Source organism: Balaenoptera ricei, chromosome 16 (genome assembly GCF_028023285.1).
Source record: "Balaenoptera ricei isolate mBalRic1 chromosome 16, mBalRic1.hap2, whole genome shotgun sequence".
NCBI lineage: Eukaryota > Metazoa > Chordata > Mammalia > Artiodactyla > Balaenopteridae > Balaenoptera > Balaenoptera ricei.
In genome coordinates, this window is record NC_082654.1 from 5171821 (window position 1) to 5187351 (window position 15531).

Genomic DNA, 15531 nt, shown 5'->3' on the forward strand with positions numbered 1-15531 from the left:
CACAAGATGCCAGTAGTCCGCACTGTGATAGCAAGTTGTGTCTGGACATTTGCCGAATGCCCTCTAGGGGGGAAAAGCGCCCCAGGTGGAGGACCACAGAACAGATACCTAAGAAAATGCTGGCAACACAGCAAGCATTCAGTTATCATGGGCTTCCTCCTCCACCCATTCTAGACTTAAAAGCATCACACCAGAGGGTCTCACGCTACACACGCTTTCTGCTAAGTCCCAGGAACACTGGAGGTAAAATTTTAGGATGGAAAGATCTGGAATACGACCTATAATAAACATAGGAAAGATCTGGAATACAACCTATAATAAATATAATAAAATATATGGAAATATATGGAAAGATCTGGAATACGACCTATAATAAATGTAATAAAATATATGGAAAAATATATGGAAATATATGGAAAATATATGGAAAGATCTGGAATACGACCTATAATAAATATAATAAAATATATTTCCTCCATTTTGCCTTGCATTGAGAGCAGTCTCATGCAGCAAATAGAGAGGGCACTTGGCTTCATTCCTCCTAAAGTGAAGTACATCCTCTAGCATTAAGTGCCAGGAGGATGGCGTCGTCAACACCAGCCGGGAGCTCATAGCAAGGTGGGCACTGGCTCGGAGAATTCTTAAACAGATTTTGCCCTTTCAAAACCTTCCTCTAAAGCACGCTTCCCTAAATGAGAGTCCTGGCTAAGAGTGCTTCATCACTGCCATTCCTTGCAGAGTACTTTGATTTTTCATCTCAGAATTAAATAAAGAAGCCATTTGAATAAGACCCAACTGTATAAAATATCTACGCCATGTGCAATAAATTAGTGGTTATCAACATCCAGGTAAAATCTGGAATTATCTGTTTTAATTTTAGGCCAACCTTAATTATTAAGCAAAGAGCAAAAGTACCCATGCCAGAGAATAACTGTATGGAAAATGGTAAAATAATTTATGAAAATGCCATAAAGGATAAACAGAATTCCAACTAATAGCAAAGCACTGTGCACGTGGGCTCCTCTTCCTGCCGTGGGGTCCAGAGCACCATTCCTAGATCCAAATCAAGAGCTGGCTTAGAATCTCGGTGCTTCACGATGGCCACCTCTGCCTCGGAAGAAGACCTCACGTGTTTCCCCCTGAGGCCGGCCAGAAATGTGCTCAGCTGCAGCCCAAGTGGCCCAATCCGGCAGCAGGCCTGGGCCTCAGTGCCCGCAAACTGGGGTCGGACCTGCAAAACATCTCCACTTAGCCCAGTTTCCCTGTAGAGGATTAAGGTTCCAAGAGTGATGTTATGAAGTGTATGAGCCAAAGCTGAGCACTAGGGAAATTTTCATTCCAGAATGTTTTCATTATCCTGACTTTGAATTCCTGTTTCTTCACTCAGAAACAATATATATATTTTTCCTTTTGGTCCTTAGCTAGTGGGGTTGTGACAGTGTTTATGTCAGCTACTGTATACTGTTTCAAGGGAAAAAATGATACTTAGGTGTGCTTAAAACCGTCAAGTTATTGGACATGCAAAACCTCAAGAGGAACCCAGTTATTTTCAAAAATAAATTAAAAACAACATCAACTAAAACCCCATGCTTCAAAGAAAGGAGAAAAGATGTTGAGAAGAAATAATCCAAGAGTCTCTTGAGCCCAAAATGCTTGACACCCATGCTTTTAACTTGCACAAAGATTTCAAATCCATGCCCTTTCACCGGAGCAGCGTTTCCTGGAAAGGAGGTTGAGTTGGAAACAAAACACGCTGTCCTCCCAGACTCGACCATTAGGTATCTGTTCTGGCTGTGGCTAGTGCTACAGTACTTAAGGCCGGTCCCCAGAAAGTGGGGACCCCTACCTTCCTCTCTCCCGAAAGCAAATGGTACATTTTCTCTGATCTAAGCCCAAGGCACAGAGCTGGCAAGGACGAAAATTCTTCCACAGCAATGAAACCCAACGGCTCTGTACCTGCAAAGAGCCTACCCCGCAAATCTGCCTTCTGAGCAGTTTCACGACGTCTAAGAAACCTGGCATCTCAAAGATGGAATCCCTTTCTAAGTCTTAAGGACCCTTCCTATCATGACTATATGCCAAATTAATTTTGGCAGAAACAGCCATGAGCTTGCCTTCCTGGATGCTGATACATCTGATGAATACTACTTATCAGCGGGAAAAATGCCATATTTTACAGGAGAAAAATAGCTAAGTTACAAAAATATGCATGGAAAATTGACCCAATGAAAGGAGCCATATGTGGTTGTAAGTGTGTAAATATGTATTGTATGCATTAGGTTGGTGGAAACATAATGCACTGTGTTGATGGACTGAGGAAAACACTCCCTGGTCCAAAAATGCCTGAATCACAGGTGAGAGAAGAGGAGTAGAAATCAGCCAACACTGCCATGCAAAGACGATTGAGAACGCAGACTGTGCTCCCATCACCCTGGACTGTTCGGCCTTCAAACGGCCATGATCAAAAAACGAGTAACACCCAGACATGTGACATCAATAGCAGTACGATCTCATAAATTCCAAGCTGGGAAGAAATGTCAGTGTTTGAAAGTACAAATTTAAGATGAAACCTTGACTTCAGGTAAAGTCAAACCAGACAATAGTTTAGATGGGTTGGTCTCCAATATGTGAACGGTCAACAACTAGACAAGACTAAATTGGGCAGCTCAGCAAAATCCACTACGTTCGAGAAGCTAGTCTTTAGGCCAGGTCCAATGATGACCAACTGCTCATGGTCAACATGCTGACCAGCAACATCTTAAGCATCTCAAAATTGAAATAAAAATAATGTCTTCCATTTTCTGTGGGCACAATTTTGAGTTCTCAACTGATTCCTTCAATGTGATATTCTTTTGCTCAGTATGTCATATATAAGGATCTCCACCATAAGTTGCCAGTCTCCCCTGACAAACTGCAAGAATCTTTTTTATCACCCAGTGAGAATTTTGCAATCCATTATATTTTCCTTCGTGTTCTGTCTCCCAGGCAGCTTCAAGTATTTTGGCTTCTAAAAAACTTCCAGTTTTCTCTATGGCTTTACATGGTCTATTTTATACTCACAGTCTAGGAATCCTTACTTGTAAAATATACCAAGTTCTGTTATGAATGTGTGTAGGATATTAAAAAACAAATTATAAATATAACCTCCTTTAGGCCCCAGCTTAATATGGACAAAACCAAAGAGAATGAGACACAAAATCTACACCAAAAGAGGACACTGGAAAATACTGATAATCAGAGTTGTAAACAATGAGAGCTCTGAGGAAGTAAAAATGATCATTTAATTTATTTTTCATCCTAAGAGAAGAGGACACAAGCAACAAGATCTAGTGAGAAGCTGAATCAGGGTAACTGAATTTTTAAAATTCTTCTGCAAGTCTGAAGGGTGGACAAATGTAAGAGGTTTTATCCCATGTTCTGGAGTCCACATGAATAAGAAAGTCTAATTCTAAAAATCTGAAAATTATACTCAATCCTGCCCCTGTTTTTAACCCCATGGCACACAGTAGAAATGTCTTCTGCAAGTAAATAAAAGCAGTTAATAACAAATGCTTCCTTCAAGGTGAAAAAGGAACTCAGTCAAACCAACAGACTCATTTCCTACCAAGTCACTCCTATGCCTTAAACTTCTAGTCAGGATTATTGGTGCACAAACACTCTACTGGGATGAATTCAAGCCCTACGACCGGAAGAAAGACATAGAAATGCAACTAAGTGGTCACGTTTGTGTTAACAACCAGAGAGAACTCTAAGAGAGCCACAGCATAATTCTTCAACATTAGACTAGGCTACACACACCACAAACTGTAAACCTGAACATTTTAGCTGACAGAAGTTCAAGAATGGCGACCAGCACTTATCTGCCAACAGTGAAGGTCTATGCTTCCAATACTACCTGAGATCTTAAATGGAAACTTAGCATTTGCTTCCCTCTGGGCAGATTAAATAGCACTTCTGGATGCTAACACACAAGTACACGTCTACTATATCTGAACTGTGCTTGTCTTAAATGTCATCTCGCCATCTGACACTAGTATATCCTAGAGCAGAGTTATAACGTCAGGCCATTGCCAATCACTTACTATCTTGAATACAGCCCAAGTGACTACTGTCCTTTGGGATATTCATTATATCCTATAAATTTGATTCCTGATTTACAAGTTGTTGCCCCAAAAGTAATGTAAAATGTAATTAAAGACAGCATCCAAGCCCCATGAATTGAAGAACAGTCCATCTGCAGAGGCAAAGCTGAACAAGCACACAAATATTTAAGGGGCCGTAGAGGCTGATTTTGTCAATTTCTAAGCTGTAGGTGGTAAAAATGCATGTCCAGCTGTATCATTAAAACTTAGATACAGACTCTGGAAACTTCTGGGAATTACTGCTTATCCCAAGGAGGCAAGGAAACATCCTCTGATGCATGCTGGAAAGAGTGGAGGAGGAACAGACAACTCTGGCAGCATGTAAGATATCAAGCTCTTAAGTCATAGGAATAAAAAGGGGCAAAGAGACAACGACAAAGAAAGTGTTACATGGTACCTATGTAATTTCTATGGGAAATTATTTTATTAAGATATTAGTGAGATTCTGTCCTAAAAGTTCACAGCAGGACTCCATAAAGCTCAGTAATGGATGCGATCCTCTGTAACAGCATATACTTTTAATGGCTCCAAAAAGCTAAGTAGGAACATCTTGACTTCTGTGCTTAAAATTCACTCGGGTAAGTAGTAAATCTTGCAGAAAAGTTGTGTTTTAAAGACATAAGGATTAAAAATAAAACAAAATACTCTCTTTGGAAAACAGGAGGCATACTCAAGGTAGCAGGGTGGTTTTAGGCTACGGGCTCTTTAAATACTGGCCCTATAACCTCCCAGCTGTGTGTTTTTTGGCAACTTAAGAAACCTTTGTGCCTCAACTTTCCCATCTGTAAAGTGGGCATAAAAACAACAGCTGTCTCAGAGTGCTGCTGAGGGTATTAAGGACATGATGACTTGTAGTCTCCCCCCAGAAGTGCTTGGCACGTGGAAAGCATACATTTCAGCTCACCCTTAGCCTGAGGATGAAAACGCACAACACATCACAAAGAATGCGAGTGTTAAATGAAAAAGGAGATAAACCCTCCTCTCTGAAACTGGCATTTAAACAAGGATGTTAAAGAAAACTAAAGGGTCACCAACCAGATGTCTTAAGACAGCTTTAAGTGTTACCTAGTTGGTTGCATGGAGGCAGTATCTTCCTCAACCACCCAACCGATTCAGCTTCTAAAACCCAATATTGTTTATTCAACAGAGGGGGCAGCGTTTTAAGGCAGTAAGATGTAAGAAAGAAAATTACAATGATCACAGCCCCAACTTCTTATTTATTTATTTATTTATTTATTGACTTATTTATTTATTTTTGGTTGTGTTGGGTCTTTGCTGCTGCGCACGGGTTTTCTCTAGTTGCGGCGAGTGGTGGCTTCTCTTGTTGTGGAGCACGGGCTCTAGGCACGCGGGCTCAGTAGCTGTGGCTCGTGGGCTCTAGAGCGCAGGCTCAGTAGTTGTGGCGCACAGGCTTAGTTGCTCCGCGGCATGTGGGATCTTCCCGGACCAGGGATCAAACCCGTGTCCCCTGCGTTGGCAGGCGGATTCTTAACCACTGTGCCACCAGGGAAGTCCCTCACAGCCCCAACTTTGATCAGAGTCTAAAATGCCTCCTTCATGGCCTACTCTTCTGCTACTCCCTGTGGCTGGGGACCTTGTGCCTGCAAAGTGTGTCAGCTGTGAGAGGAAGGCGGATTGGCTGCAGCTTCTCAGAGTCAGAATCTCTGCAAATAAAAGTTTAGGGAACTCCCTGGTGGTCCAGTGGTTAGGACTTGGCGCTCTCCCTGCGAGGGCCTGGGTTCAATCCCTGGTTGGGTAACTAAAATCCCACAAGCTGTGCAGTGTGGCAAGAAAAAAAAAAAAGGGTCTTTACTTGGTATCAACAAACCCACACACACGTACACAGACACATACACACATGTGCATGCACACACAACCACACACATGCACAAACGTCCATATACATGTGCATGCACACATACCACACACACACACACACACACACACACACACACAGAGGCATACACAGACACAGCTCCTGCTTGGGACGTTCTGATGGAAGAAACGCTGTCAGCTGGAAGACTTGGCCTCAGAGTACCAGAATTCTTGATGAGACAGCTCCGTACATTTTATGCACAACATAAAAGAAACCACAGGGCTTTTACATTCTGAGTGTTTCCTCCTTTATGGAGATGTCTTTTAGGGCTGCAGCCTACGAGCATACTGCCCAAGATAATAGGATGGACTTCTGGCTCCAGACCCTAATTCCATCATCGTCGACACAAGACTTTATCCTCAGAAGTCTCCGGCATCTGCCTTTAAGAGGACACAACAAACTGGGGCTTCTGCCTTGCAGAGCTGCCTTTCCCTACGAACAAACAGCTCTCCTCCCTGTGGCTGAGATGCAAAGGCTTGGGTTGGTGGAGATGCCACGGCACACCTGCATCTCTGTCACGTGGCTGCACCCTGCAGAGTGGCACGTGAGGAGGAATGCAGGGATGAGGCCGGCTCTGGAGTGCAGGGAATGCACAATTCCAGCAAGCACGGGTCAAGCCACATCCTCACCCCGGGAACTACAGAGCATCCTGGGAGAAGCTGGACAGGGTCTCCGGAGAAGGAAACTCTGAGGGCTGCGCTCCGTGCTTTGAGTCACAGAGCACGTGGCTTTTGCCCACGTGCAGGTCTGGTGTGACGATCAGATACCTCAGTGTTGGCAGGAGAAGGCAGAAGATGCAGTAGCAGGAAGAGGCTATGATGCAACCGTAAGGGTATAACTGAAAACAGACTCTCCATCGTCATCAAAATAGCATCAAAGTAAAGTGTGGCTGCATCCTCCTCAATGGGGTGACAGTTTACCTCGGTGGGACCCCTGGGACTGGGGTCCCCAAGTCACACAACTTCTGAGGACAGATGGCACCTGACGTTGCAGGAGCAGCCCTCTCCCACCCTTGTCCCCAGGGTGTGGAATGCACAGCCTGGGTGCCAGGACACGGCCACTCTGCAGGGGAGATGCAGCACAGGTGAAGTCCACATGCGGGGTCATGCGTCCACACGCCCGCCTCCCGACCACACCTGGGGCCGCCCGGCTGCCTGACTCAGCGGCCGCCTTTAGTTCTACTCAGTGGAGTTACGGAGTCGTGGTTTCGCTACGGACGTGGCAAGTTTATCTGCCGGGTCTAGTTAAATGCAGAGGCCCCGAGTTACTTCATTGCTAGACGGCAAGGACGGGTCTGTCGTTTTCAGCTACAGCATCCAGCAGAGCAAGGAGAGCCCGAGTCTTCCTGTAGATCCAGGACAGCGGGTTTTGTTTGTTGTTTGTTGAAAACAGGCCACTAAAAACATGAACACTGCAGCTCTCTAGATGCATTCTAAATCGTCACTCACAAAAGTTAATCCCGACAGAGAAAAAGGAAGAAACTCCTCATGCTTTAAGTTCCTCACTTTCTGGGTGAGGATTCAGATCCCAAGAGAGAGGAGGTAGAAACGCAAGAGGCCAAGGCCAGGACCCCTGCTGTGAGCGCTGGCCACGTTTACATCTCCAGCTGTGAGATACCGCTCCCTCCCAAGCCTCTCCACTTAATTCTCAGATGTTGTCCGATGTGAGCAAGGAGGCTTCAGCCACAGCAACGTAGGACTTAAGATGGACAACACTTACTTCGGCTCGGCCCTAGCGGAGGCCTGCTCAGAACCCGCGGCTTATGGTACCCAGGGCCGAATCCATCCCTGCTGTCCTGGAAAGGAGCGTCACCCACAACAGGCAAAGGGAAAGGCCCTTGCTGCTATGAATTTATCCACAGGGTGGACAAATCATTAAAAAGAGGCGAAGACATCAGGGAAAACGTAAATGAAAACCACGAGACATCGTACACGTGCACCAGAAGGGCTAAAATGAAAAATGGTGACAACAGCAAATGCTGGTGAGGATGCAGAGAAACTGGGTCTCTCTCACATGGCTCGTGGGAGTGGAGAACGGCAGAGTCGGGCAGTTTCTTACAACACTAAACATCTGATTAGCATGCAATCCAGCATTTGCATCCCAGGACGGTTGTGCCAGAGAAATGAAGACTTAAGTTCACACAAAAACCTGTACAGGAACGTTCGTAGCAGATATATTTGTAATAGCCCCAAACTGGAAATAGTCTAGACGTCCTTCAACAGTAAAAATGGTTAAACCACCTGTGGTAACATCCATACTAGGGAACACTAACTCAGCAATGAAAAGGAACAAACCACTGATACGGGAACCTAAATGAGTCTCCAGGGAATTAGGCAGAGTGTAAGAAAAAAAGCCAGTCATCCCAAAAGGTTACAGCCTGTATGATTCCATTTATATAACATTTTTGAAATGACAAAATTTTAGAAACGGAGAACAAATTAGTGGTTGCCAGGGATTAGGGAAGGGGGAGGGTCACAAATGGGGAACCGGAGGGACCCCTGTGGTGAAGGCAATGTTCAGTGTTTTCACCATGAGGGTGGATTTGAGAACACATGCATGTGAAAAAAATTGCAAGAAACTAAACATAAACACTAATGAGTACAAGTCAAGCTGGGAAAATCTGAAGAAGATGGGAAAACTGTATCAATGTCAGTTCCCTGGTTGTAGTTTGGTGCTACGGTTTTACAAGGTTTTACAAAATGTTATCATCAAGGAAAACTGGGTAAATTGTACACAAGATCTCCTGTTTTACTTCTTACCGTGGCACTGACTATGAACCTACAATTATCTCCATAAAAATTGGAAAAAGAAAGAAGCAGAAAAAAGAAGTCAACAGAAATTCCTTCTAGAAACCACATGTGATTGAGAACCCCATGATCTTTGTTGGCGCTTACAGAAATTATAAAACCCAAGTGCTAGAAAATTAACCAACAGCCCTCACAGGAAGATGATGAACAAGGCACGTGTTTAATATTTAATAAGTATGATGAAAATGCTCATGATTTTTTTAAGCTGAAATATGTGAAATGCAAACACTTTTCAAAAAACTCCCACAGAGCTGAGAATCGCTTTGGGTAACAAACACACATGGTTAAGATCAGATGGCAAACTGATGCCCTTGACAAAGGTGAAGGGAAAGGCGGATCACATTCATGTTTGTTTTCTCCAAGGGGTAGAGCCCAAGTTCTCAGCCCCAGAGCCTGTGCTGGCATAAGGAAAGCACCCACTCTCCAGGCCCATTTCTCCAAAGGACCATCTGCATCACAGAAGGGGGCGCACCCTGTACACTGTGAGAGCCCCCATGGTATCCAGGCAACACCTCCATTCCCACCAGACATGAATCAGGCACCTCGTCAAGGAGAGCCTTCCCCCGTACTCACTTATTCTGCATCATGTTCATGATCACCCAGTCGAAAGGGTAGACATTCTTCCCAATGAGGTTCTTAAACATGATGAATGTTTCCATCAGGAAATCCTGAAATAAAAAAGAGAACATTGAAACAACCCACCCAGAAAAAGGTGAAAACCAATGCCCCCTGGAATAATTACAATATAAATGACTTTTTTTTTTCTTTTAACTGAATGAGAACATGCGAAAAAGTAATGAAGATGTATTTCACAGGAGGTATGTATTACACTTCTGCCTTTCTGTTTGCCTGAGCACCTCCTGTCCTGGAGAACTTTGTCAAGGACATATTAAAAGATACTCCTTGGGCATATATATGAGTCACAAAGAGTAAATCCCCAAAGGCTACAAATACATAGTCACACTCTTTCTGCTTAAAGAAACCTTTTTAAACAAACATAACATGCAGGTTGTAACTATGTCCTATATTTACTCTACAGAGATTTTTCATTATGAACAGGGCCCATTGGGTTGAATATGCGGTATTATTATCCTTTCCTTTTTCTTATGTAATTTAACAGCTGAAAGGCTCAAACAGGATCTCCTGACCATCTGCACCTATTCAGCTCCCAGTAAACCATTTGAGCATGCGGTCGCATTGCCAGACTCTTTTATGTGGCATCCTCAAGTCCATAAGCTCCTCAGTTATGCCTCTGTTGTCGCCTAGATGGTCCCTGAATTTCACGAGTGGTTCCCTGCTGCCCGACCTTGCTTCCTGGCCAATTAGACCGCTCCTGGCATCGGGAAGGGGTTCCCCTTTCCTAGTGGGTCCACTATGTGCCTGTCAGAATTAGGAGAATTTCTTGAATCTGACAGTTTAGTGCTTATTCTGAGCTAACCTGAACAAAACAAGCGGTTATCCTGAAAAGCACATATCCCGGTAGTCCGGGATGCATGCTCCCTCAAGATCTGGGTGGGAAGGGGACAGGCAACTGAGAATTCATGTAGGAAAATGAGGTCATAGTCAGAGATGGCCAAATAGAGTGGATGTTTCTCATTTATTTAATCTACTGATTCATAATTAGGTACAATGGCTGTGAAGACCAAGGTGGTGAACAGAATTTATGCAGCCAAGAAAGCAACTCCCAGCACAAAGTTCTACTCAAGAACTTCTTGCACAGAGACACCAGTTCCATCTGACAGCAGCAATGAGCCGATGTTCAAAGATGCTTCCTCTGCAACCGTAACAGCAATGCCAGGTTACAGCGAGTCATCTCTGCCTTGGGAGGGGTTTGTTGAGCCTCCTCCCATGAATAAAAACTCAAGGAAAGATCGTAATCACCCTTTTTACAACAGAGGTCTCCAGTGCAGGAGAGGTTAGGATCCCGGGCAGAGTCAAGAGGGAAACGTCAGTTCGACGTCCTCCAAACTCTGCCCACAGGAGCCCTGACCAGCAGGGCTTGTGAGCAGGGGTGTTCTAGGTGACCCCTGACACAAGGAACAGTTTCTCTCCCCAGTTTAGTTACTGAAATTCATACTTCACTCCTTAAGTTTCCCCACTTTGTCAAGAGTTTCACATTTTAATGACCAGGTTGCCTACTTTGCCGGCTGAGTGCTGTGATTTAGTCACATCTCTATTTGCATGAAATTGCTGGCTTTCTTGCTGATCACTCCTCAAAGCCTAATAATTGAGATACAGGGTCTGGTTTTTATTATTCTAGAAGAGAAGCATACTTTCCCAATTCCTTTTTTTTTTTTTTCCTCTAGGAAACACAGCCCCATACTTCATTAGTATGGCTCAGCTGTTAAATGTTGGTACTTTGCTGATCAAACAAAATGCTGCAGATTGTCGGATTTGAGGTTTTGCAAGGCTTCCCTGTCGGTCTGCATAATTTACTAGCCAGGGTGGTGGTCCCCACCACTGCATTTGCCTAGAACGGCCGATGAGGCTGAACAGACTATTACCACTGCTATCTCCAAGGCAAAGAGGGGAGCTGGACGACTAACATGAGATATTTTGTGAAAATTTCATCTTTTCATGATCAATCCATCCCTGCTGCATTTTTAGTTTGATTATTCACAAGATGCTCCATATAATAAGAGGACAGCTCTATCAAGAGCCATCAGTGTGTTCCACAGGCAAAAATCTTCCTGTAAAACCATCTGCTTCTGTCCATCTCTATCCCCACCCACTTGGATAACTGATCATCCTTTTTCACCTGGACTACCAGCGGGGAATCCTAGCCCATCTACCTATGGTCACTCTTGTCTCTCTTGGTCCCCACACTTCACCCAGAGTGACCTTTTCAAATTACAAATCTGATCAGGGCACCAATACTTCCCCCAGTCTCCCACTGAAGCCACGGCCTCAGGGGCTTCCCAGTGTTCCTAGATTAAAGCCAAAGAGTCTTGATTCTCAGAAGTAGGAAGTCACCATTCTCTTAAGTCAAATAAATAACTGTTTCAGACAAGGACCATCAATATATGCTAAACTTATCAGATGAAACATTGCTAGAGGATAGGACCTTTGCAATTTTCTGCAGATGCCGAAGTATTACCCAGAGATTACATGATAATCTTTAAGGGGCATGTATCTTCACAACAGAGAGATCTGGCAGTTACTCCCTCTCAACCAAGTGATCAAACCCAGCATCATCAGTGGTGGTCAGCCTGGCATTCCCATACTCCCAACAGACACACCAGGGAATGCTTAACACCAACTTCTATTCCGCTTGCCAAAAGGGTGAACTTGAATTTTAGATCAAGCTTCCAGTTTGCAGGACACAGGAATTTGCAGAAACACATCTGCACACAAGGCAGCAATCAAAAATTCCAGAATGGGTGAAAGTCTGCAAAGCTAATGACTTTATCCCTTCAAAAAAATAAATAAAAATGAAATAAAATTTTAAAAAGCAATGCCATGAATGGGAAGGAAAAACAAGGTGATGAACTTATTCTAGAAAAAAGAAGAGATTAATGAGAGATAACCAAATACGACATGTGAATCTAGATGCAGATTTGAGAAAGCCTATAATGAAATACAACAAAGACTGGTGAGAACTGAGGAGAAATTTGAATATAGACGGTATGAAGAGATGATTGTTATGTTCTGGAAGGTCATTAAGGCCACTGACTATCGTCTTCAACCTTGAGAGATATTTGCTGAACCACTAACATGTTTCTCACATACTTATGGGATTTGGCTACATAGAAAGAGGTACATAGAGATACAGGGGAGGCAAATATGGCAAAGTGCTTGCAACTGATGAATTCAGGTGACAGGAATAATGGTTTCCATTGTACTATTCTTTCAGCTTTTCTGTATGTTTGAAATTTTTCAAGATAAATAGAGCAAAGAATTCAAGCAAAATGGAGAGAATCAACATGAGATCAGTGAACTGTATCACCGTCAACATTCTGATTTTGACATTGTTCTATAGTTTTGCAAGATGCCACTATTGGGAGAAACTGGGTAAAGAATACAGGGACGCTCTGTGTTATTTCTTCCAGCTGCATGTGACTCTACAATTTTCTCAAAATAAAAAGTTTACTCAAAAAATAAATGCTTTAAAAATAATTTTAATATAATTAAGGGAAAAACGGTAAATAAATGATACAGAAATGGAAACCAAACAAGCAGAAAAACACAAAGCCTCTTAGCGTGACCAATGGGGTCCCGTGCAGTTTGATGCCCCAGCACCTCTCCGGCTGCACTTCACCCCCAGTACCCTTGCCGCTCTACTACCTACAGTGCTCTTTCTTCTATTCCTCGATAGTCCACAATCCTCTCCTTTGCAAAGAAGGCTACTGACCACCCGACTCAGTCCAGTCTGGCTGCTTTACAGGGATCATTCTTTTGGAGCATGGATAACCTGGGTTATTTGAAGGACTCCCTGATGACCTGTGATATTCTCCACTAGACTGGGGGCCACGAGAGCAAGACCCGTCTGCATTGCGTGCTGTCACTTCCTCCACCTGTTAACACTAAGTCAGTCTCCAATAAATAGCTATTGAGTGAACTCACTATAAAAGGATTCTGCACCCCCAAACTCATCATCCAGTGGAGACAGTCTTCAATAAAGCTTCATCTACGAGGAATGGTCACAAGAAATAAAGAAACGGATGTTCAGAGCAAGGTTCCTCCTCCTACTCATGACGTTCTCTACACAGGCTTGCGGAGCACCCTTCGGTGGCCATTTCACATGGAAATCAAGGCTCTTTAAGACCAGGCCTGCCCAACAGCAGCATGTTTCCTAGGCAAGGACAGTCACCTGGCAAAGATTCTTGCTTTCAGAATCCCCGTGAGCATCTTCACCACTTTCCATTTGTGAGAAGTCACTCTGGACCAGCCCAGCACAGGCTGATGGTTGACTGGGATGGACAAGGTACAAGGGAAGGGGCAGGGGGCGATAGCCGCCAGGTGAGGTCAAGGCAGGTGTCGGGTAGGGGTTCCCAGCAGGGGTTGGGATGGAAGCTGAACGGAGGCAGGAGGGTAATCCAGGAAGAGGACGCTGAGAGCTCAGAGCTCTGCCTGACCAGCTTCCCTACATAACCTACAACTGGACAGGACTGGGAGAGGCCACAGAAAGAGGTGGGAATGCACGGTAGCCTGTGTCTGCCCCTGGGTCCTCCTTGGAGACGAGAGGGACCCCACAGCCTGGTTCTCTCAACCTTCACTGTCCTGTATCCTGCATTCACTCAACCTGTAACCAATAAGCGTTACTTCCACCTGCACTGTTCTTGGATACGCCATTATTCACTCAGTCACTCTACAAACATTCCTTTATGGCCATTTAGTGGGAAGTTGGGACAAGTGTCAAGAGTACAGGCTCCCCGAAGGTCCAGAGTACTCCTCGTCACCTCTGATCTTACTACGGACACTGAGTAAGTTCTCCACCTGTGGTCCTGCTTCAGTAACTTGGACACAAGACAGCTAGCAGCCCCTTCTGCAGGCCAGCCTCTCCACTGCAGAAGAACTTAAAGTCCCCGCATGGCTCACCATCCTAAAGGGACTGTCTCTATTATGAGAGAGTTTTGAGCCAAACATGTCCACCCTTTTCCTCTCCTGCATTAGTCTTTCCGTTTCATGCTGTGGTCCATCCTTTCACTGTCTTGGGGTCCAAAGGGTCATTTGAGAGACTGTAAAAGTGCCAGTTCTGAGGCCTGTGACTTTGGTGTTGATAATAACTGAGATTTTGTGTGGGAATGACTCATCCAACCAAGAAAGAGCTAAATTTGAAAACCTGAAGTAGCACTTCTTACAAGGAAGTAGTCTTGAGAAAATGGTCTAGGCTATTCGTACACTGCATTACTAATAAACTCCCAATTATTTAACACAAAATGATCTTTCAGTCCAAGTAGAAAAATAGTCAAATACTCTCTATGTATAGTTAATAGATAGGAACACATTTTACAAAGGTTCTGACAGATTAACAACAATTAAAAAAGGTTTACAATCCTTGCAGTATGAATTCATGATATCCAAACCACAAATGCCATTTTATAATGGAAATCAAATTGTCTGCAAATAATTGATGTTCTGAACTACTGTGTCTAAGGAACCAAAATCCCTTGGGAAATCAGGACCACAACATGCAACAAGTATCTGATGATCTACTCTGTGCAAGGAGAGAGGGTACACACTTGGAATTCAGCAAATTACAGTCATTTTTAAACACTATTTTGTATAATCGCTTTTCACAATACATTGAAGCTTCCCTATCCACAGCAACACTGAATAATTCAGATTAAATATTTTTAACAGTTTGCATGAATCGTATGATTTTGATCATGTGACTATTCTGATAAAGGGCAAATAATTAAATGGAGTCCTAAGTTTTCAGCACAGGTAATGCTTCTCATTCTGAAAGGTTTATTATCCAGCCTGAAGTGTTGTCTAGGAAATTGTTCATAAAGGTTCAGCTCCAACTATCCTTCCCCTGATCAAACATGAGGCATGAAATGTTTCACATGGCAAATCTGATTCCACTATGCCATGACTGCTGAAGAATCACAGGATATAATCACATGTGCTATATGTTACACGCATGAGTACAGTCCTACATTAAACTGCTCGTTAATATTTTTAAAGAAGACTAAACACAGAGACACACAAACACATACACACACATTCTTGCTCCTTGACTTTTATTTAAGGAAAATTGCTA

General features: G+C 43.7%; 1 protein-coding gene across 3 annotated transcripts in view; it reads right to left on the minus strand.

The window, feature by feature from the left end:
* The window catches only part of DOCK1 (dedicator of cytokinesis 1), a 527932-nt gene that overhangs the window by 190572 nt on the left and 321829 nt on the right, over window positions 1-15531 (minus strand). For all 3 annotated transcript variants that reach the window (XM_059900693.1, XM_059900694.1, XM_059900695.1), the window contains exon 29: window positions 9399-9493. In XM_059900693.1, coding sequence (XP_059756676.1) covers window positions 9399-9493 — 95 coding nt within the window. The remainder of the gene's footprint in view (window positions 1-9398; window positions 9494-15531) is intronic.